The sequence below is a fragment of the Phascolarctos cinereus genome, unplaced genomic scaffold (genome assembly GCF_003287225.1).
Source record: "Phascolarctos cinereus isolate Bilbo 61053 unplaced genomic scaffold, phaCin_HiC Scaffold_4;HRSCAF=312, whole genome shotgun sequence".
Classification (NCBI taxonomy): domain Eukaryota; kingdom Metazoa; phylum Chordata; class Mammalia; order Diprotodontia; family Phascolarctidae; genus Phascolarctos; species Phascolarctos cinereus.
In genome coordinates, this window is record NW_027555847.1 from 414,830,266 (window position 1) to 414,854,687 (window position 24,422).

The window sequence follows — 24,422 nt, forward strand, 5'->3', positions numbered from 1 at the left end:
AACCACTCCAGTGTCTTTGCCAAGAAAACCCCAGATGGGGTCATGAAGAGTAGGAAACAACTGAACAACAACAAAAAAATAAACATAAAATGTTTTAGGGTTTGTTACTTTTACATTTAACAGATGGCTCTGTTAAAAGGACTTTTTTTAACTTTGTACTCCCAGTTGAGCATGCAAAAAATATTGGAAAGAATGCCTTCCTTTTTCCTTTTATTTCTTTATCTTGCATTTATCTTTCTTTTTTTTCTAACTTTTTTTCTGATATCCTGATTTTCTTCCTGACTTTTCCCTGATTCTCTGGCTCTGTCTTTCTCCCACACAAATACATACATATCTACACACTTCCAGCTCTGTGGGTTTTTTTTGTACATATGTCACTCTGGCAGTTTGACTGTTGTTGGGATGCTTCTCCCTTCCTTCCTTCCTTCCATCTCTCTGGGAGCATTATACCACCGTTTCCCTCCCAGTCAGTGTCTCACAGAGCCGTAGCACCAGCCCCCTCTCTCTGAAGTCAGCAAGCCTCTGCCTGGTAGTCAAGTTGGGAACGTCCACTTCGCCGTGCAGTTTATTCTCCTTTTCTCCCTCCTAGCTCTGGACATGGCTAGAAGAGTTACAGAAAGAGCTCCTGGATGATGTTTACGCAGAGTCAGTAGAGGCCGTTCAGGACTTGATCAAACGCTTTGGTCAACAGCAGCAGACTACCCTTCAGGTCACTGTCAATGTGATCAAGGAGGGAGAAGATCTCATCCAGCAGCTGAGGTGAGTTCCTTGTTTGCCCTTTTCATTTCATAAGCCATAGATCATGAAATCCTGGCAACATATTTCCTTTTTCATAGTCACTGGTTATTATCCTCAGCCCACCTGGAGAAAGAGAAGCACCATCAGCAGTGTTATCTTTGGGTACAGAGGACAATGAAGAATCTCCTATCTTCCACCTCTCTTCTTGACCTCTTCTTAATATGTTCTGTTTTCTTTCTCTTACTTTCCTTTCCCTCTCATATGTGTGTTTTTGGTTATATTATCCCTCTCGCAACACTGACCTTATATGGGACGCAAAATTTTTTTCAATCTATTTCATCTTTTTTTCTAATACTTTTTAATGTAAAACTTAGAATTGTATTTTATGTATATTTTCACCTAGATCTACTCAGAACTTATCTGTCAAGGGATAAATAATATAAATTACCTTGGTCAGGAGTGAGAAAAATCCATCTTTTCAGCACGGTATTTTATAACTCAGACTGAGGCAGTGGTCAAGTCTAAGTTACCCAGATGACAGGTGTCATGCTTATTAAAATCACAGTGTGTTATTTTTTTCACAGTGTGTCTTTTTTTCCCTTTTGTTCCTTTTTGCTGTGGTAGATTCCCTCTCTTAAGTCAAGCACAGTGCCATCTTTTCATTTAAAAAAAAACATTCTCTGGATTTCTTTCATTGGATTCACTTCTTTACAAGGTCACTGCTAAGTTTATAAAAGAATTGTATTATCTCCCCAGAATGTTTAAGTTAAAAGTGTTTCAGTGCACATAATAAGTGTTTAAGACGTGTTGATTATTTGATTCATCTAAAGTTTAATCTCCCCAAAGCAATTTAAACATTAGATTATAGAAAGTGTTTGTGAGTATATACCTTTGTTCCTATTAAAAAAGAAAAGGGGAGTAAGAAATTCAATTATCTTTGAATAATAAAATTTAATTACAAAGCTAGAAAATTAAACCCTGATACTGTGACAGGACTGCCCAGGAACAGAAACTTAACTTTGTTGTTGAAAGGAGCAGGCTTAATACATGTGCTAAGACAAGAAGTCCAACTTCCTGCTAGCTTTCTTCTCACTGTGATTTTTAGTTGCCGGATCTGGTCCTATGCTCCTAACAATGTAGGACTTTCTCACTCAATTCCTGTTTGTCTTTTTTAAATCCCCATTTCCCTCATCTGCTCTTTAACAGGGATTCTGCCATCTCCAGTAACAAGACCCCTCACAACAGCTCCATCAATCATATTGAGACAGTCTTGCAGCAGCTGGATGAGGCCCAGTCTCAGATGGAGGAACTTTTTCAGGAGCGAAAGATCAAACTTGAACTCTTCTTGCAGTTGCGCATTTTTGAAAGGGATGCCATAGATGTGAGTGGCTTGGTTTTGTTTTGTTTCGGTTTTGTTTCCTTTCCCCTCAGGAGTTCTTTGCTAACAGGAAAAAATGCATATTTTCAGGAAGATGCTGAAATGTGAGTGAACACCTAATCTTTTTCAATCTTGCCTTGTTTAAATGAATCCCTGTTTTTCATCTCCCCTCAAGCCTTCAGAGATGAGATGGTATAGATAATATCACACACATGGTTAACCTGAGTTCCTAAGAGATTCCTGAAAGGTTAAGGGACACTCCCAGAAGCTCTTGACCATGCTGCTTTTTGAAAGACATGGGTAAGAAAGAAAAATGAGAACAGATAGGAATATCTGAGAGAATTACCTCCAGAGGAAAGGCAGTTGGTTAAAGAGAAATAGAAAAGAAATAAAAGGGACTTTTTTTCTAAAAGAAACTTAAAATAAAATGCCTATCAACATGGTGGCTTTAAATATGCCTGGACTATAATATAGTACTCCTTTCTCCGAGCAACCAGTAGAATTAAATGAGCAGAAATAGAGAAGGTAAGTTGAGGTAATAATACTTTTTCTGAAAATAATCTGAAGTAAAAATCTGGACTGGTAAAAATAGAGTATTAATTTTTTTTAATCTGTAGAGCTCTCACTTTATATGCAGTTGCTACCTAGAAATGGATCACTGCACCTTACATTAGAATAGAAAAATAGAAATACAGGATCTCTTTATCTTTCCTCAAGCAAAAATAAGAGGGTGATTGTATATTCTGTGTTAAGAGAAATGTCTTCTTTCTTTTTGAACGAGGGAGGTGCAAGCAGGGATAAGCATAATTTGGTGAGACTAAATTGAAGCTGACTGTGAATGATGATGAAAGGAATTGAAACTCAGTTAAGACTAAATTGAAGCAGTGTTTCCAAGGAAAGTAAACCCCAAACAGCTAATAGGCAGTGACTGAATGCCTCGTCCTGCTGCGAACTCTGAGGTGTTTTCAAGAAGCCAAGGCTTTTTAGTGGTATCTAAAATTTATAGAAATGTACTTCACCACAGTATTGTGACTTAATAATAATGCTGATGTCTCTTACTTATATAACACTTTGACAGTTACAAAATATTTTTCATGTATTATTTCATGTGGTCCTCCCAAAAACCCCTTGAATTGTCAGTCAACAAGCATTTGTGAAGAACATATTATACGCCAAGCACCGTACAAAGAAAGGCAAAAATAATCCCTGTCCTCAAGGAGCTCACGTTCTAAAGAACTTCAGATATCATCTGTTCTTTACTAATGAGGAAACAGGTTCAGAAAGTTTAAATGATTTATCTATGGTCATACAACTAGTGTCAGAGGTAGGATTTGAACCCAGGTCTTTCTTAATTCAAAGTCTGCCATTCTTTCCACTATATCACAGTGCCTGTCTTTTATTAAGTTCACCTCCAGTAAAATTTCTCATTTGACACTTAAACCTGACACCCTCATTTACATACCAAATCATCAGTGAGGATCGGCAGGGTTTTTTCTTTTGTTTTGTTTTGTTTTGTTTTGTGGTCTTAATAATTTATTGCTAGTGAGTTTCCATCTTGGCTTAAGAGGAAGGATTTTTTCTCCAAGCTTTGTGATTTTTTTCCTCATCTGCAGCCATCACCAAAGCTCTTAACTGTGAAGGCCTGTTTTTGTTAAGCAATGTGGACACCTGCCTGTTCAGAACTGTAGTCAAGTGTCTCGTGAGCATTTTGATGATGTATTTAAAGATCTCTTTCAAGCCACCAGGACAAACTTTACTTTAAAAGTCATTCTTTGCTCTCAGTTTTCAAAAAGCAAATTAAAAAATCCCAATGCAGCTTATAAAATACACTGAAGCTGTGAAAAATCTAATATTGACTGATACTTGGCTATAGATAAATGAATGAGCTTTGGTGACACTATGAAAGCCAGAGATGAGTTAGAGGGTCCCAGATCTGAATGGGCACAGGGACTCTGTAGAGAAGCACTGGGTAAACAAACAAAAAAAACCAAGTAGTTCCTGTTTTCTTCTGTAATCTTTACTTCAGAGAGGTATTTTTTTTTAATCTGTTGGTTTTGGTTTCATGTGTTACTTGAGGAGTAAAACAGAGACACCATTAGAAATTTGCAAGTACTTTCATTTTGATATTTGAAAAATCATCTCTTGTTTGGGCTATTGCAAGTCAAAATGAGAAAATATTTCTTTTTTAAATTGGGAAAGGGTCAGTTTCTGGCAGAAAAGTGTTTTGGAAGGTGAATCAGAAATTGTGCTGCTTTATCACTGTGGTACAGTGGAGAGAGTATTGAACTTTCAGTTAGAGGACTTGAGTTCAAATCCTGTCTTCGACACTTACTGCCTTGGGAAAGTCATTCAACTTCTCTTGGCCTCAGTGTCCTTAATTTGTAAGCAAAGGGGGTTGTACTATGAGATTGAAGTCTGTACAAACTCCAGATTTGTGATCCTTTTATTAATAAATAGGTATTCCTCCATTTCTTTGATATAAAATTACAGATATCTTAAAGTCATTGCACCAAACCAGTGTCAGAGCTCTACTGTAATTTTATAAAACTGAATTTCCTAAAATTTGAATGATGTTAAATCAAAGACTAAGACAGAAATCATGCAATAAAATTTTAGGCTTTAATTATCTAAGACCTCTTGTTCTGTTGTTGATTTTGTTTTGTTTTCATTTAGGTAGCAGAATACAGTGTTGGAATTGGGAAAACCTGAGTTTGAATCCTGCCTCAGACACTTACTTGTTATGTGACCCTTGACAAGTCATTTTATTATTTGAGCCTCCGTTTCCTCATCTGTAAAGTGAGAGGAGTGGACTTGTAGTCCTCTGAGATCCTTTCCTGATCCAAATCTATGATTCTGTGACTTTAGTGCTAGAAAAGACTTCATTGTCATCGTTGTTCACTTGTTTTGGTTGTGTCCAGCTCTTCGTGACCCAGTTTGGGGTTTTCTTGTCAAAGATCTGGAGTAGTTTGCCATTTCCTTCTCCAGCTCCTTTTTACAGATGAGGAAACAGAGGCAGACAGGGTTTAAGTGACTTGCCCAGGGTCACACAGCTAGTAAGTATCTGAGGCCAAATCTGAACTCTATCCATTGTGCCACCTAGCTGCCCCTAGGAAGGACTTAAGATGTCATTTAATACAGACCCCTCATTTAAAGATGAAGAAAATTATATCCAGAGGTTAAATGACTTGTTCAACATAATTATATGTAAAAGAATCACGGCCAGCATTTGAACCCTCTAACCACGAGCCAGCATTCTTACCGTGGTACCATGCTTCTGTACCTCTTTTTAAAGAAACATGAAGTAGGAAGGCTTGAGAACGCTAGTGTATAGTTTGGGGTTTTTTGACTTGTCTTTTGTCTGCTTTGATTTACCCTTAGGTCTGGTGAAATTCGCCTCAGTAGAATCCAAGCTCCATTGGGGATGGAATAGGTTTTTGTTTGTTTTTCATTTATGTCTTCAGATCTCCAGTGACTGACACAATGATGGCAGTTGATAAATGCTTATTGAGTTGAATTTCTTTGAATATTCATGCCCCTTGGAAGCATGATATTTTGTGCTTGTTAGAAATTGGACCATAGTGTTTGTATTTTCTTTCTCGTCCTCTTAGTTATATATTCCATTTGGTATGGCAAGTACCATTTTAAAACAGATCAAGATTTTTATAGCTTTTTCTTACTCTTGTTTTTTCAGCTGTCCTAAATATTGTTATGTTCCTTGTGGCTTTGCTATGTCAATTTTTTAAAAGAAAGGTTTAATCTAAACAAGTATAATCATTGCAATAGTACATAAACAATGCAAAGGACCCGGATTCTAATATTGTCTCTATACTACACTGTGTACTAGTAGTACACTATATACTACTACTGCCTCTGTACTATCTTGGGCATCTTCCCTTGGCCTCAGTTTCTTTTTCTGTAAATATGAAGGAAGTTAGACTAAATGGCCTCTGAGTTCCCTTCTAGCTCAAGAACTATCACAGTTTGCTTGTGAAAAAACAGTTAAAGAAAACTGAATCATATGGAAATTCAGGAAAAAAAGGAACTTAGAACTCATCACTAATTGTGTGAGTGGGTAAGGTGTTCTGAAACTTCGATTTGGTTTGCTGGTATTTTTTGGAGAAAGCTAGGGGGACTATAAATGCAAATTCTGACCTGTGATATTCACAGGCAACTTCTCAATCTCATTTGTGAATAATCACAATAAAGGATAATGATGGTAGATTGAGATAGGAGTTTTTTCTTAAAATTCTTAAATTTAAAAAATTGTATCTTATTTAAACTTTCCTTTATGGAAAATCGGTATTCAGAAATCTTCACCTTTTTTGAGTTTTGTTGTCTCAGTGGGTTTCTTTGTTTGCTCTTGCTTAGTAACCAAGAGTTCTTGATAAACACTGTGGCAGCATTTTCCATGTTTATCTGTTATCATGGCAGCCTCCAGGGTTTTTCTATGCCCAGTGGACATCTTCAGTTCCCGTTTACTGTGTTCAGCTTTGCCAGTTTATTACCCACTCCTTGAGGGCTATTTAAGAATAGGACTCTCTCCTTGTAAATTTTTTTGTAAATTCAGTAGGTCTGCCAGCACTATCGACTGAACTCTCACCCCTCCCTCAACCCCGTGACAAAAAGTAAAAAAGAAAAAGAAACAGTCAATACTATAGAAAGGGATTATGGTAATAATTATTTTTTAAGTTCTTCTGGTTAGCCTTTGGTTCATGTCTGATTTGTAGTTATTTAAATGTACTGTTTTTACATATTTTACAAACACACACACACACACGCGCGCGTGTGCGCGCACACACATGTACCACTACTATACAAAAGAAATCTTAATAAAGAGTGATAGAGGGGAGATTGGTAAAATAGGACTAATACTCTTGGCAGTCAAGAGACACTGTGGATAGAATTTGCTGAGCCTGAAGTCAGGAAGGGTTTGAGTTCAAATTGAGCCTTAGATACTTATTAGCTATGTGATCCTGGGCAAAACACATAACTTCTTTGTACCTCAGTTTGCTCAACTGTACAGTGGAGATGATAACAGCTCCTACTGAGCAGGTTTGTTGAGATGATTAAATGAGCTACTCTTTTAAAGTACTTATCACAGTGCTGGCAAATAGTAGGTGCTTAATAAATGCTTTCACTTCCACTCTGTAAACCCTCTAAGGTTCAAAACAAAACATACCTGTTCCCTAACTTTTTCAGGTCCCCCTTATCCGTTCCTATGTTGACAAGCATTAGAATTTACAAATGCTGTTTCACTGTTCTGATTTGTATTAGCAAGAACATGCATTAGAGGATGGGAAATTGAAGAGTCTGTCTCCTACAGTGGTTTTTTGTTGTTATTGTTGTTTTTTGAATTTTGTCGTTTCTGAAGATCTGCTTTCAGCATATTTATGTTTGTCTTGCTGTTCAGATGGATTTTTTTTTCCCTTCTATCAGATCATCTCAGACCTTGAATCTTGGAATGATGAGCTTTCTCAGCAGATGAATGACTTTGACACTGAAGATCTCACAATAGCAGAACAGCGGCTCCAGCACCATGCGGACAAAGCACTAACGATGAATAATTTGACCTTTGATGTCATCCACCAAGGACAAGATCTCCTGCAGTATGTCAATGAAGTACAAGCCTCTGGTAAGATAGAGTCAGGGGTGTTGTTGTTATTGTTTTCATTTTATGTCATATTGAAGTTTCTTCATGTCACTATGTGGATTCATTGAGTCTATTTTAATGGAAGGGCTAAAAGTTACTTTAATTCTCTTCTAAGGGGTGGGGAACCTGCAGCCTCAAGGACACATGTGGCTTTCTAGGTCCTTGGGTTTGGCCTTTTGACTGAGTCCAAGTTTTACAGAACAAATCCTTTTATTAAGGGGATTTGTTCTGTGAAGTTTGGATTCAGTCAAAGGGCTGAGCTTGAGGACCTAGAGTGCCACATGTGGCCTCGAGGCCATAGGTTTCCCACCCTGCTGTAATATAACTCAAATACAGATATTCTGCTCTAAATTTTTAAAGTGAAATATTTCCTGTTTTTCATATTAATCAAATTTGTAGTTACAGATACTGAACTAATCCTTAAAATTCTTAGGAACCATTCAAAACTCTAAGAAGCCATGTCATAATGTTATGAATCATGACATGAATGTCATGAAACGAGAACACTAGAAGATTATTTAAAATAGTTCAGCCTCAGAAATGTAACCTCATCATTAGGATTATTTTTGTATTTCAGGTTCTTAATTTATTTAGTTTTCATTTGATTTTTATTTGACCAGTAGATGTCACTGTAGGCAATAGGAAATGTCCAGCTAATATTTTAGAATCCATGGGACTGTTTTCAGCAACTTAAAAGCATGAAACCTATTGTATTGTTTCACATCATCCAATCTAATGCAGTGCTTATTAAAATGCAAACTGAGCATACGAAAAAGATAAAGTTCCATTGACTTGGAAAGGACGTAAAGTCTACCTACTTACTGATCTGCAGAGATGACCTGGAAAGTGAAGCTCTAAGAACTGAGTTCAGTTTAGCTGCACAATCATCTTTTGATTATGGTAACAGAGAATTCATAAGTGCTTGAAAATTGGAATTGGTTTTAAAATGTAGTCACAGATGCATAGTCAAACACAGATGAAGATACATGTATGTACAGATAAGTACACACTGTGCGAGGTATTGAGTCACTAGAATCCTGGTCCAGTTCTTATCAATCATGGGCCTTGCTCTGCAGAGGAGGCAAATAGGGCCAACAGTGATTCTCAAAGCAGATAATCTGTTTACAGGCGTATTGGGAAATTTAAGAAAATGGGCTGAATTCCAGCATCTCTTGTGATTGCTTTCAGGTGTTGAGTTGCTATGTGATAGAGATGTGGATATGGCTACCAGGGTCCAGGACTTACTGGAGTTTCTTCATGAAAAACAACAAGAGTTGGACTTAGCAGCGGAGCAGCATAGGAAACACTTGGAGCAGTGTGTACAGCTGCGCCATCTGCAGGCAGAAGTTAAACAGGTACCCAATGGCACAGTACAGGGGTGCCCTCACTCTAAGAAAACCAGATGCAGAGTAGTAAGTGATATTACAGTATAGCAGTACTTGCATTTCCACTGCACTGCTAAAAAAGTGCTTTTAGAGACATTTCCTTTTTCAGTCAAACCCCAATTTATGAACACTCAACTAATAAACTACTTTTGCACAGTCTAGCTTTTATCCTTGGTCTTCCTCCTTTATCCCCACCACTATCCCATGTCTCTTGCTGCTTCCCCTTACTGTGTTACCTGGGCTTTCTTATGCAAGTATGGAGTTGTCAGGAGTTGTACTTTCTCAGGCATTGCAGAACATTAATGCATTTCTGTTTCATAGAACATCTGCCTCATTCGTGGTCCTCTTCAAGAATGAAAGGCAAACAACAAAAAACCATTTTCCCACTCTTCAGGGACCTAGTCCGATCAAAAAATCTCAACACGCTGCTTCTATTTCCTCCTTACTCTTTTGCTCTTTGAGGCTAATAAAACAATGCCCACTGTATAATTTTTGAGGTAATGTATTAGATATTTGGCTGCTCCTCCTTAACTGGGAAATGCTTTATACCTTGGCAAGCCATTACAGGTAGCAGCATCTGAGAGGAGAGTGACATTGTAAGCCTTCTCCTGAGTCTGTTTTGTTATTTGTATTTTGGACCTAAAAAAACCTGAACCTGTTCCTACCTGGTGGCATTACTGTGATTTCCTGCCAGATTCACCATCACTAACCTGGACAGGATAACATGCTATGTGAGGCTATGCTTTTCCTCTTGTCATCTGGTGCCTATAATGCCATCAGAGGCAGTGCAGGAAAATAAAATTTTAAACATTTTAAAAGGTCCGTTCTTTACAGAATGGGAAGCCATGTGTACCTGACACATCATCTTTCAGGTTTTGTGTAATGATCAGTGGAATCCCCAGGTAAACCAAAATGTCCTAGCATGCTAGAGAGAAGGATAAGTTCTCATTTGAGATGTGCTTGTAGATATCCCAAAATGTTAGAGTGAGAAGAGATCTTACAAATCATTTAATCCAGTCCCCTCATCTCTTCATTTCACAGATGAGGAAACTGAGGTTTGGAGAGCTGAAGTGAGATAGTAACTATTAGAAATGGGACTTGAGGCCAGGCCTCCTAACACTTTTTCCATTACACCATGATAAATGTTTAAAAACCAGCTGGCTAAAAAACATGACCCACTTTTAAATTTAATTTGTGTTAATAATATTTTTTCAATGACTTTGTTAAGTCAAGACAATCAACAAAACAATAATTCAAGCCCTGATTTGTAGATTTGCCAATTCCCTAGGTATGAAAATTTAATAATTGGTTCTCTTGAGCAGGTATGAGCTGGTTCCAGCACACCCTTGATTATTTCACATTTTTTTCCCCAGGTTGGAGCCCCAAGTTATATACTTAATAAATCTAGATCTTCTACGTGGTATGTAGGCTGCTGAAATGGATTACACTAATCCTAATTGAGTTGTCCTGGCTTTTTTTTTAAGAGCTATTAATTTAAATTTGTTTTCTTTTTTTTTTCTTAGCAGAAACTTTAAATCACTTGTTTTTTTAACGTCACATTTCTGGTTCAACTTCTTAAAAAAAATTTTTTTTATTGACGTCTTCTGTTTTTCACATTGCCTACATTACCCCCTGTCCCAAAATGCCATCCAGAATAACAAAGCATTTTTTTTTAAATAAAAAGGATAAAAAAATAAAAACCGTTCAATTCATCAAGAAAACAAACAAAACCAAACTGGCAATGTATGCTGTATTTCACAGTCATATACATCCCCTAAAACAAAAAAATAAAAAACCTCTACAAAGAAGTGAGGGGGAGGTTGTCGTTTTTCTTCCTTTTTCTTCCATTATATTTTTGCAACATTTCATTTTCTTTTCTTTCTCTTGTTCTTTTCATTTATGTAACTGAATCATTTTGTATGTTTTTTCTTGGCTCTTTTTACTTCACTTTGTATCAGTTCCTGTGAGTCTTTCTGTGCTTCTTTGTAAAAGGCCATCATATTTCTCATCACTTACTGGCACAATCACTTTTCTTTATATTCGAGTGCCACAATTTTTGAAGCCATGGATTAACTTCTTATTTTGAGTCATGCAACAGAAAGAGACTTCTGAGTCCTGATAATTAATAAGTTAGATCAGCCACAAGTAATGATGGTACAGGTTGAGTTGTCTCCTACTCCATATACCACTTAATTGACATTTTGCTGTCTATTAAAAAAAAGACTCAAATTTAACAATAAATGGTTTGAGTTTATTTACATTTTGAATATTGTATTTGTCACAGGTTCATTGAGGCAGAAGGGGTATAGAAAAATGCCACTTCATTACCAGAGAAAGCTTTTAATTTTAGGTCTTAAAATCAATTTCAAATTAGTTTAGTCAATGGCCCAGTAAATAACCACTCCCACCACTCCCCACTTGCTGCTACTAAAACCCCTCACAGAATGGTAGGTAAGAGTGGTAGTGCTTCTAAGGAGACCTCAATGAAGGCTAATGCTTTGATAACAATAAGTCTATCCATAATGTTGTGTCAAAAATAAACATTAGGACACAAAAACGAAGCAGCCTTTGGGAATCATCTAGAACTCTTTTAGGTAATGGTGACCCACAGACTGAATGTTAAGAATCAGCCCTCTAGATGATCGAATTCACTATTTCAGGTGTTGGGTTGGATCCGCAATGGGGAATCCATGTTAAACGCCGGACTCATCACCGCCAGCTCGTTGCAAGAGGCAGAACAGCTACAGCGAGAACATGAGCAATTCCAGCACGCCATCGAGGTAAGAATTCTTGGATGCCATTTATTTAAATTAGCCAACATCCTTTTGCCATTAATTAGCTTAGTCCTAGTTAGTTTTTTTTCCCTGTAAGATGATTATAAAACCACATAATAAATAATGTCAACTGAAAAAAAATTTAACAGAAAGAAGCCATAATGATTTTGTTTTTAAATTTCTGAAGATCTGTACCTACTCCAGCAGCCATAAAATAGGACCAGAGGAATGACCATGAGTTTGTCAGTTATTTACGTTATGGTGTCATGAGAGCCATGTGAATGAAATTAGAGGTCCTCGTCTTCCTGTGACCCACATTAGTTGGCATCTTTTACAAATCTTGTGGTCTGTCACTTTTTATCGGTTGAACTTAATAGAATAAAGTAATAATGATGTTTGAATTTATACATATCACTTAAATCTAGTAGTTTTAAAAACATAGGTGTAACCTCATTTCAATGAAAATTTCTTTTGCAGACACCAGTTACCCCACTTAAGTAATAATCAGTGCAACAAAACTGCAATAAAATGAGGAATTTGTATTAGTTTCACATGAAATTAACCTTTACACTACTACCAATTCAAATGAAATTTCCAGTAGAGTTTATTTCAGACATTTTTTTTCCCTCTATTCAAGCTCCCACACTATTCCTGGCTCCCTAGTTTTTCTGAGGTTGACACCTTCTGTTATGAGTTCCCTCAACTTCTCTCCTCCAAACCTCAGCTTTTATGTTTATTATCAGTTAGTCTCACTTTTTTGTGTAACCCTGGTCAAGTAACTAGAGCACCTCTCACTGCTCTGGGCAACAACAAAAATTACAGAAATGGTGCCATTCTGTATTGGGAGAAGAGTCTCCTTCCCAGAAGCTCCTTATGGCAACAAAATCACAGATTTCTTTTCTATGCTGCACCTATCCATTCACAATCTTTTTACTGACATTTCAGGCTTACTCACAAGGATAAGTAGATGGGAATTCTGAGGCTTGGGTTTGTTTTTTGGTTTTTGTTTTCGGGTTTTTTTTGTGGGTTTTTTTTTTTGCTTTGGGATTTTAAGAAATAAATTTGCATCGAAACCCCCCTAAATTGCAATTTAACCTGGACTTTAAATTGAAGTTACATATTTGCTTTTTTAAAAAATAACATACGTTTTTGTTTGAAATAATTAAAATTAAGATCCATGCTTCAGTCACTTTTCCCTCTCCCCACACATTATATCTTGAAGGCCAGCATGGAAATGAGATTAAGGAATAAGCAAATTGGAACATGTCCATTGCTATTTGAAATAATGCCTCTATCTCTTAAACTCTTTTCCTAGTTTTTTCTCAAGTCCCTAAAACACACAATAGCTAAACCAGAGCCTGAGCATATATGCTCATTGCTCCTGAAAGCAAAAGTACTTTCTAATGAACTTCCATCAATTTCTTTTGAAAGTATTCTAATAACTATTGACCATGTTGGGGATTTGCACCCAGAGAAAGATTTAGCCTTTCATAATTGTGTTCATTCAAAAGATGGAGACCAACAAAGTAGTCAGAGCCTATGCCAACCCTCTTCCAATACATGAGCAATGTCCTTTGTTGGAAAGTGGTTTCATTCTTTTTTTTTCTTCTTTTTCTTAACCAGAAGACACATCAGAGTGCCCTGCAGGTGCAGCAGAAGGCTGAGGCTATGCTTCAAGCCAACCACTACGACATGGACATGATCAGGGACTGTGCTGAGAAAGTAGCCTCTCATTGGCAGCAACTTATGCTCAAGATGGAGGACCGTCTCAAGCTGGTCAATGCCTCTGTTGCCTTCTATAAAACATCAGAACAGGTAGAAAAACTTTTTCTAGCTTGTACATGCTTTTTTTAAAATTAAGATTCATCTAATTAAAGATCCTTTTAATTAAACAGTTTACTCATTAGGAACTGGCTTTAAAAATGCTGATGCTTTAAGCAATTTCTATTTAAAACACTGCCTGCCCAGCTACTAAGGGATGCTGAGTGTGGCTGAGAAGAGACCTCTCTTACTCCTGTTTCAAACCTGCAGCTAACATATGATAGTGACAAATGCCAGTCTTGACATTGCCTTTTATTCTCTACTATATCTGATCAGCTTGTTCTCAAGCATAAAAAAAAATGACTTATATTTTACATGCTCTGTCTTTTTTTTTTTTAACCCCTGCAATGGTGCCAGCCTGGTACTCTCCTCATAAAGAAGATCAGGCTTTGGTCATTCTTGCCAAAATGAAAACTATTGCTAATACATTTGTCAGTAAAATGTGACATTCCAAGTGATGTGCTCAAGCCTTGTTCTCTGGTACTTTGCAGGTGTGTAGTGTCTTAGAGAGCCTGGAACAGGAATACAAGAGAGAAGAAGACTGGTGTGGAGGAGCTGACAAACTGGGTCCCAACTCGGAGACAGACCATGTAACCCCAATGATTAGCAAACACCTGGAACAAAAGGAAGCATTCCTAAAGGTATTTTGGGTTTTTTTAATTTTATGTTTTTCTTGGCCTTGGTTTCCTCACGATGCTTCCCTCACCAGACTCTTGTGAGGAATGCATTTTATAAACCATAAAGGACTCTATAGATGTGAGCTCCTATTGTCTGTTCCATAAGTGCAACAAATGACTGCATTTGTAGTTTAGTTAAAAATCATGTTCCGTCCATGGATGTGCATTAGCATCCATGTAGAGAATTATGATGAATCCTTTATAAAGTACTTCTAGTGGACAGAGAGCAAGTGTTCCCATACTGAGGGAGCTGGGCCACTGGTTCCAGGAGAAAAGGTAAAATCTCATGTAGTAAAATGCATTTAGCTTAAAATACCTTCCCCAGGGGCAGCGAGGTGGCGCAGTGGATAGAGCACTAGCCTGAATTCAGGAGGACCTGAGTTCAAATCCGGCCTCAGACACATAACACTTACTAGCTGTGTGACCCTGGGCAAGTCACTTAACCCCATTGCCTAGCCAAAACAAAACAAAACAAAAAAATACCTTCCCCAGATGAATAAGTTTTGTTACACATCAAAAGATAATGTTTAGAGCTAGAAACTTCCCAGGCCATAGTGCATACGTAATTGACAAAAACTCCTTTGGTTTTGAAGTGAGTAGCCATTCAGTATCTCTAGAAAAAAATCCTTTTAGAAGAGAAATTAGTACATGCATTGATACAACTTAAAAGTTTAGAAATATTCTGCGTGAGAAATATATATGATATTGAAACTCATGCTCTGTACTCTGATGATATGATTCTGACATTACTGTGGAGTAAGAGCAGCATAGGGTATAGTACCAAGAAGTCTTAATATGTGGGATAAAGAAAAGTGAGGTTCAGGTCCCTCTGATTCTAGCCCTGTGGCCTTAGGAAAACCATTTTTATCTTATCACTTCTCTAGACAACTATCTGAGATTTAAGTTACTGATGACCTCCCAGTCTGCATTTGAAAGGGAAGTTTCTATGCCAGAAGTTCTCAATATCTAGAGAAATCACAGATCCCAACTAGAATTTTAAAAATTGCTTTGTTGACTGGTTAGCTAAAAAGTTAATTTTATGTGATGCCAATACAAATTCCTTATTCTACTGCTTTGTTGCATTGGCTATTATTTAAGTGAACTGGGGTAATTGGTGTTTATTTGGAAAAGAAATTTTCATTGAAATAAAGTTGCATCTGTGTGTTTTAAAAACCACTAGGTATGAGTAGTATGTATAAATTCTGTAGGTATATGCACCTACAAAGATTGCATATGCAAAGATTTATATAACAGTAAGATGGTATTATCTTTGTATTCAAGTGATGAGCTTATATAAGGTTCTATGATATATCAGTACTCAAAAACCATCTCTTTTTTCATAGGCTTGCACACTTGCTCGAAGGAATGCGGATGTTTTCTTGAAATATCTACACAGGAACAGTGTAAATATGCCAGGGATGGTGACCCACATCAAAGCTCCCGAACAGCAAGTGAAAAGTGAGTACCCCTTACAGCACCAACTTCACAATTAGCAGTACTAATTATATCTACATTTGCCTAACCTACCCTTTGAAGACAAGCCACGAAGGATTCTAGAAATGGGAGATACGCACTATTTTCTGAACCTAAGCAAGGCAAAACACTTAGTAAAATTACATTATAATATCTTATTGTGGGGAAGCTTTTTAAAACTATTTCCATTCCATGTTCATTCAGATTTCTTTTCAGTCAGTCAACAAGCATTTATTAAGTACCTGTCATTTGCAGTCTTTTCTTGGGTCCTAACAGACATACAAAATTTTGAATGAGAAGTAGATCCTACTACCTTCAAGGAGCTTAGCTGTTCTTTCATGTTTAGGAAATAAATTTCAATTTGGTTTGTCTTTTTTCTTAGAAAAGTAGCACCAAAAGTCTTTTTTTTTTCTTGGCTGGGCAGTGGGGTTAAGTGACTTGCCCAGGGTCACACAGCTAGTAAGTATTATATGTCTGAGGCTGGATTTGAGCTCAGGTCCTCCTGACTTCAGGGCCCATACTCTACCCACTGTGCCACCTAGCTGCCCCTCAAATTTCTAAGATGATTATGACCCCCATTTGTTAAGTAGAAGGCAGATAATATAGGATATTATGCATAAAATAAATTCATTAGAATTGATGAGACATGGCAGAATAAAAACAGATGCAATAAAAATTACTGAGCATAGAAAGAATATGAGCTTTGAAATAGGACTGCTTCAAAGAAAGTATGCTGTCTTCATAGTATTAAAAAATAGTTCTCAGGGAGATAAACAGATCAAACTATTATGAAGTGGTAGTATGAGAAGGGCACACTAGTGATGCCTGAACTAGCCTTTTAAAAACTGTATAGGAAGATAGGCCAGAAAATTTTCAAGGAAATTCTTATAAACCTACCATTTTGAATTTTTTAATATATCTAATAGCTAAATATGAGAATCAGTATAGTATAATAGAATGAGAGCTGACCCTAAACTCAGGAAGACCTGGGTTCAAGTTCTTGTTTTAATATATAAGACCTGTGTAACCTTATTCATGACGGCAAGTCCTTATCTTGAGGGAAAGGCCAATAGTTTTGCCTTTCTCTGTATCCACACCACTTAGCATAATGCCTGGTACATAGAAAGTGCTTGAAAAATTCTTGTCAACTTACTTTTCAGTGCTCTAGGCAACTCTGTAGATACTAATTTGAGAGAAGGAGCTGATCTGCATTGGCAAAGGGAATTTCCTTGCTTAGGAGTTCCCTGTAATAAGGAAATTTCAGGGCCTATCCCTAATGAGTCCCTTGCAGCTAAACAATTTTTTTTTCCAAATTTTAATCATGAAGTTTTTTGTTACAGGCAGAATCACATTTCAGGTCCTGCCCATCATTATAATTTGAACTTCATTCATTGGACCAGCTTCATTTGAAGTCTTCCTCTACTTGACCTGAAGGAGTATAGTCATCATTAAATCTGGATTATTATGATTACATCATATATAAGCTAACAAATTGGGAGTAGTGAGGCCCACTACACTTTTTTGAGAGCACGAGAGAAAGAAATAATGGAATCTTAGTTTTTCTTTATTTGGTGGTAGAATTTGCATGTCTTCAAGTTAAAATGAAAAAGATTTTGTAATTCATGCTTATTGAAGCATGTTGTAAGGGTAGCTAGGTGGCGCAACACGGCATTGGGCCTGAAGTCAGGAAGACTTGAGTTCAAATGTGGTCTCAAACAAACTATGGGATCCTAGGCAAGAAACTTAAACTCTGTTCACCTCAGTGTCCTCAACTGTAAAATGGGCACAATAATAGCACTTATACCTCAAAGAATTGTTGGAATGATCAAATGAGATACTATTTGCAAAGCACTTAGGAGAGTTCCTGGCACCAAGGAAGTGCTTTGTAAATGCATATTCCTTTCCTTTGCTCCCCCTTGAAGACAGTAAATTATTTCCTTCCTCTGATTTAAAATGTAAATACTAACAGTTGACTTGTGTTTATCCTTTCAGATATTTTGAATGAACTCTTCCAACGGGAGAACAGGGTATTGCACTACTGGACCATGAGAAAGAGACGATTAGACCAGTGCCAGCAGTATGTGGTTTTTGAAAGAAGTGCCAAACAGGTCAGACATGATCCCTGAATGCATTAATTCCGCACACTTAGGGCTGCTCATATCCTCTCATCTTCCACCTATACTCTTCCCTTCAAAGTAGATTTTAAAAATTAATCAACATTTTATCAGAATCACAGCTCAGCAAACTAGATTCAGGAGCCATGAATCTTTGAGCTGTAGTTCAGACTTTATCATTCATGTGCCCTGACTTTTGGCCAAAGAAGTCACTCAAATTCACTCTACCTGTTTTTGAGGTTTGGGAATAGACAGATATAGCGATGGTGACTTTTCAAAGTGTGCGATTGGCATAATTAGTGAGTGGCTTATAGTTAATATTATGTATGTCAGTGAATCCATGATCCCAGCAACATGGGTACCCTCTCCATTGCTGTCGATTACAACCCGTCCGTGCCCTCTCATCCAGGTTCCACCATTAGTCCATTATTGAGGATCTCCATAACATGCTTCAAACCTTCCTCTAGATCAAGGGTTCTTAACCTGGAGTCCACAGATCCCCCAAGAAGTCCATGGGTAGATTTCAGGGGTTGTGAACTTGGACAGGAGAAAAAAAATTGTCTTTATTTTCGCTAACCTGTAACTGAAATTGAGCATTTCCATCCACATGAATGTAGGCAACAAACTTTATTCTGAAGAGGGATCCACGGACTTCACTAGACTGCAAGAGGCGTCCATGACAGACTGTCCTTTATCTTTCACTCTTGTTCTGTTACTGGCCTTTTTCCAGGGATGCATTTCTTGCATTGATGTGTCATGTTTTAAAGTCAGACCCTTGTTCTTAAGATAAAGTGAACTGAAAACCTATCAGAATGTTTTCCAGACAGCAGTTTCTAGTTATCAGAGGAAATCTTAAACATTTAAATAGGATTTAAGTAGGCTGAGAGATGGCCTGCTATAACAGAGAGAGTGCAGCCCTTGGAGACAGGAAGATATGGGTTCAAATTCTGACCTTACCACATACCAGCTCTGTGACCCTGGACAATTCATTTACCCTTGGTGTGCTCTAGGCAGCTCTTTAATGATGATAATGATGATGACAGCATTTATAAAGCACTTTGTTGTTGTTGTCGTCCAGTGCTTTTCAGTTGTGTCTGACTCTGGGTTTGTGCAAAGATACTGGAGTGGTTTGCTATTTCCTTTTCCAGCTCATTTTACAGATAAAGAAACTGAGGCAAACAGGGTTAAGTAACTTGCCCAGGATCATACAGCTAGTAAATGTCTGAGGCCAGATTTGAACTCAAGTCTTCCTGATTCCAAGTTGACAGTCTATCTACTATACCACCTCGCTGCCCTACTGTAAGGTGCTTTAAGGTTTGCAAAGTGTTTCACAAATATTATTTCATTGTATCTTTACAATAACCCTGGGACGTAGATGCAATAATTATCCTCATTTTGCAGATAGAATACCTGAGGTGGAAAAGTTAATTGACTTGCTTAGGGTCACAACTAGGTAAGTGAAGTTGGATTTGAATTCAGATCTTTGGCATTCCAAGTCTAGGGCTTTTGCCACCATGCTGCCTAACTGCCTCAAGAATCTAAATTGCAGAGAAGATTCAACCAATATTGGTTATGGGAGTTTCCTCGCTGGAAGTCCCATATATCAATGAAATCCAAGGTCTAGACCCTATCCCTTTCCTTGTACTTGCTACTGTGGTTTATGGGGAAATTCTACTACAGCCTGGTTGTTTTGTTGTTGTGGTTGTTGTTGTTGTTGTACTTTGTTGTTTTTTTTTAAATTACTCTTACAAGAGGAAGTATGCACAGTGGCTGAAGTTCTAGGCCTGTACTCAAGAATTCCTAGTTCAAGCCCCATCTTGGACATTTAGGAGCATTACGACCCTAGGCAAGTTAATTAACCTTCATGTGCCTCTCCTAGGACATAGTTATTGTCATGGACAGGTTGTGATGATCTGTGTTAGTAGAGGAAGCTAGTGTGAGGCCAGAAATCAATTAGTGGGTGGGAGAGACAGGACTTGAACCCATTTCTTTTCTCTGAGGCCTATACTCCTATCTGTTATACCATGCTGCCTCACAGCCTGTTTAAATCTTATTTACAGATTTAAGATTTCTTGTGATAACTAGAAAGTGCTGTTGATTTTTACACCCTGATGGAGTTATAGGTCCTTTCCCTTTATCTCAGGTTTCAGCTTCTGAGTAAATTCATCAGTACTTTTTTGAGACCTCAGATAACATCAAACATGTTTACATCTTTTATGGTTAGCATAAGTAACCACACACTGAGAAGACAAAAATTTATGAAGTGGCTGTTGTGCAACAGGCACTATGCTAAGCTCTGGAGATACAAATAAGAAAAAAGAAAAAAATCCCCTGCTCTCAAGGTGCTTACAGTTTAACTGGGAAAGACAACACAAGAGGAAGCAGAAAGCAGGGAAAGTACCAAAGGCAGGTGACAAATGAGGAGCTTTTTGGAGCTTCCTCCTTCAGTGGAGGTTTGGGAGTTGATGGTCTCTCCCATTAGGGGGACAGAAGGTGGTGATGAGGAGATTTACCAAGGCTGATGGGATTGTGCAGGATGGAGCCAAATAATGCACTTCCTGAAACATAGTGGAGAAGTCCTACAAGTCCCAAAGTAGTGAAGCCAGGTGAGAAATGATCACAGTGAGATCCTTTTCATTCAGGCCTCTAACAAGGGAAACACTCAACTGTCATCCTTTTTTTTTTTTTTGAAAGCCACATCATTCTGATGATATGGTAGGAAACATTCTATTTGACTCATACTTATCACCACAGTATAATCTCAGGAATGTAATCTGTATTGATAACTGATAGCAGAAGATGGGCTCAAGAGCTGAGTTTCATTTTAAAGCCGCTTTTTAGAGCCTTAATGGCGGTTAACCAAAGGCCATCACTATTAATGGGAGTTAGCTTAAAGAGAAGTGATCTCTGGACCTTTATTGACATTGGCTGGGCTTTAGTCTTTTCCCATAATGTCAGTGTCAACACAGTCAATAATAATATTTATCCATGTTGGATTGTGATTAAAGGATACTCCCAGCTGCCTTGCTAAATCTTAATTCAGTAATATTGCCATTTCCACTGTATTTGGATCATATTTCCTTCAATTGAAACTTGTCAAAGTCTATGAGTCATCTAAGAATACCTGGCATAGCATTTTAAGGTTTGCAAAGTGCTTTGAAAATATTTTCTCATTTTACTCTCACAACAACATCAGGAGGTAGGCACTATTTTTACAGATGAAGAAAGAGAGACAGACAGTGGTTAAATGAATTGCTCGAGTTCACAAGCCTAGTAAGTGTTTGAAACTTGAATTCAGGTTGGGGGTTGAATTCAGGTCTTCCTGACTCTAAGTCCAGCGTTGAATCAGCTGTGCCACCTGGGCCATCCATTCATTCTGCCAGGTATTTTAGTAAGGAATAGGCTTATTCAGAAAATATGGACCGTCCTCTCCATGCCTCTTCACCAACTCCAAGAGAACAGGTGATCGCACAGCTAGAGATTTAGACAAGTCCCTTTTTTACTCCCTCTTCAAGCTGTGCAGTATGAGAAGGAAAAATCATTAGTTTTATATTAGAAGGCTGGAAGGAGGCATCTGCTTTCTTTTTCAAATTAATACATCCCAGTGACACCCCACAGCTTTGATAAGATTTTGACATTGAATGTGTAGGATTCTCAGTGTGTGGAGAAACGGGAGCCAGCAGACGCTCATACGTCCCTTTGTTCCCTATCTTACAGAAAGACATTAACAATAGTTTTCCTTTGTTGTACCCTCAAGGTTATGGTTATGAGGGTTGAAGGTGTTGTTGCTACACAAGTTACACAGTCATAATTTCATTGTTAGTGATAGTGACTTTTTCTGGTTATTTGGCTATTGCTTCAGAGGCTTTTAGTACATTGGGGAATGTTTCATGGTAAGTACCAGAAAGGAAGTTTCACATGTTAGTAAAGAGAGTCATTCTAGCTTCCATTGCACAACTTTTCCACCTAATTTTTTTTTAACTCTTTCCTCTTGTATTCTTCTGTGGTAGGCTCTGGAATGGATCCATGATAATGGAGAGTTTTATTTGTCTACACACACGTCCACTGGTTCCAGTATACAGCACACTCAAGAACTGTTGAAAGAACATGAGGAATTTCAGATTACTGCAAAGGTAAATTAACATTAATGATACATCTGGGTCTGGTTGCTTCCTGATCTTCATTATTCTTTGTAAAATGGCCCAAAACAATAGAACCATGACTAAATATTACACAGAACTGCAACTCTAAAAACAGTGAAGGCAGATTAGTTATTTCCATGTTGAGTTAAGAAGGTTGTTTTATATATATATACAATAATGTGATAGAGTTAAATAATAGCCAAAACTTTTTCCTCCTTTTCTTTCTCTTCCTTCTGCTGTTTTCTCATTCCTCTTTTCTTCTTCCTATTACTGTTTTTCCTCCTGTTGCCTGACCTTTTCCTCCTGCTGTTCCTTTTCACTGTTCTCTTCCTTTACTAAAGTGTTTCCTGAGTTCCCATTGTGTGTACTGTATGCCATCAAGTGCTAAAAGCTTTTGTGCACTCTTGAAGCCATTTTGGCGGTATTCTTCCTGTCCCAGCTTTAGTTGTACAACAGGACTACATTGCTCTGCCCCATGGCGCTCCATTCTCTCCTACAGTATTCTTTATCTAGCAGATCTGTAAAGTTTATAGGTTACCTAAAGCTAGTCACTTGTAGCTCATAAAATAGTTCTTCATTATTCTTAAAGCATTATCTAAATGTCAGTTACTGTTGTTATTTGAATTATTTTCACCTGGCTGCTGATGATAGAACAAATCCATGCTCAAGGGTGGTGTGTGTAGTTATGTGTGTTTGTGTATCTGTGTCCCTAGAGACAGTGTGATGATGTGGTGAAAACAGGCACTCAGTGAGAAGACCTGGGTCTTATTTGCACCTCTGGAATCCTCAGTTTCCTATGTAAATTGGGATAATCATGTTCACACTCCCTACCTCCTGGAATGGTTGTTGTCTGTATCTTTGCTAAAAGAACAGCAGAGTTGAAAATCACTACTTAGAGTAAGAAAACTAGGGTTTGAGTTGTAACTGTTATTCAGCCTGACTGAACCTTAGTTTCCTCATCTGTAAAGTAGAAATAATAATACTTGCACTACCTCAGAGGGTTTTTTTTTATCAGATGTATTGTCTTTACCATAAAGTATTAATCATTAAAATTCATGTTCTTTTTATTTCTCTCTCATACATACATGTACACACGTACACATTTTAACTATGAATTAATGTGGCTGTATGTTAAAAACATACCTAATCTTATAACTCAGATCAGCATACCCTCTTCATAGCTGTCACCTTGAGAGGCCATAAAGTTTTTCTAAAGCAGTCATTGTTGCTCAGAACATTTTGGGGCTTCACAGTATCATAGACATTAGAGGCTGTCTAATTTTACAAATGATGGAAGCTGAGTCCAGCAGAGCTTTAGTGATTTTCTGAAGTTCACACAACTGGTAAGTGACAGATGGATTCCTCTTTTGTATTTGCTTGCCACACTTTTTTTTTTAACAGCCTCAATTTTGGCAAGTCTTTATGATTTGAGGGTCAGTTTGATTTTCAAAAAAAGTCAAAAGCTTTTGTGAGCCAAATTTGATGAATAAAATGGTTGATTCATTACAGTGATACCAAGGACAAAATGTGACCACAACATAATGACGTTGGTGTTCTTAGGTGTCTTGTATTTTTAAGTGGCTCTGAAGGCAAGTTCCAAATAGAGGGTCTCTCACTGAATAGCCTATTAGGAAACTACTTTGAAGGACATGAATTATTATTTAAGTCCTCATGTCTATTAAGATATCAGTCTGGGGTTTTTTTTGTAGTCATCTCATTCAAGTTATTCAAGTATGTATTCAGTACTTCCTTTGTGCCAGACACTGGGAACTATGTGATGAGTGCTTAGTGAATGAATCCAGAAATGAATGTGTGTGTGTGTATGTGTGTATTGTGTAGTTTTTTTTTAATTTGTTGCACCAAGTATTGTATGTTTCTGTTTAATTTGCTTTTCCTTTATTTGCTGTTGTTTAAAAATCTACCACAAAGCTCAGTGATGGATTTATACTTTTCTTTATATTCATAGTTTGTTACTACCATTAATGTGTTTAAATATTCAACTAACCCTCATCCCATACTCCCATTAGTAGTTTTAAACTTGCAGCACTTTAAAATAATAATAAGTACCCTTTGTATAGCACTTTAAGATTTACAAAGTGCTTTTCCCTAAATGACTTTATGAAGTAGGTAGTACACATGTTATCATCCCCATTTTACAGATGAAGAAATAGAGTCTCAAGAAGGCTGAGTGATTGAACCATCATACAGCTTGAACTGTCAGAGCAGCCAGCCACCTGGCTCTAAGTCCAATGGTCTTCTCACTGCACTGG

At 37.5% G+C, this 24,422-nt stretch overlaps 1 protein-coding gene across 5 annotated transcripts in view; it reads left to right on the plus strand.

The window, feature by feature from the left end:
- TRIO (trio Rho guanine nucleotide exchange factor) overlaps positions 1–24,422 on the plus strand; it is a 501,384-nt gene that overhangs the window by 328,238 nt on the left and 148,724 nt on the right. For all 5 annotated transcript variants that reach the window (XM_021008648.2, XM_021008649.2, XM_021008653.2 and 2 more), the window contains 10 exons: positions 590–759; positions 1,945–2,119; positions 7,553–7,748; positions 8,955–9,121; positions 11,812–11,931; positions 13,549–13,740; positions 14,238–14,387; positions 15,767–15,881; positions 17,889–18,004; positions 22,021–22,143. In XM_021008648.2, the coding sequence (XP_020864307.1) occupies positions 590–759; positions 1,945–2,119; positions 7,553–7,748; positions 8,955–9,121; positions 11,812–11,931; positions 13,549–13,740; positions 14,238–14,387; positions 15,767–15,881; positions 17,889–18,004; positions 22,021–22,143 (1,524 nt within the window). The remainder of the gene's footprint in view (positions 1–589; positions 760–1,944; positions 2,120–7,552; positions 7,749–8,954; positions 9,122–11,811; positions 11,932–13,548; positions 13,741–14,237; positions 14,388–15,766; positions 15,882–17,888; positions 18,005–22,020; positions 22,144–24,422) is intronic.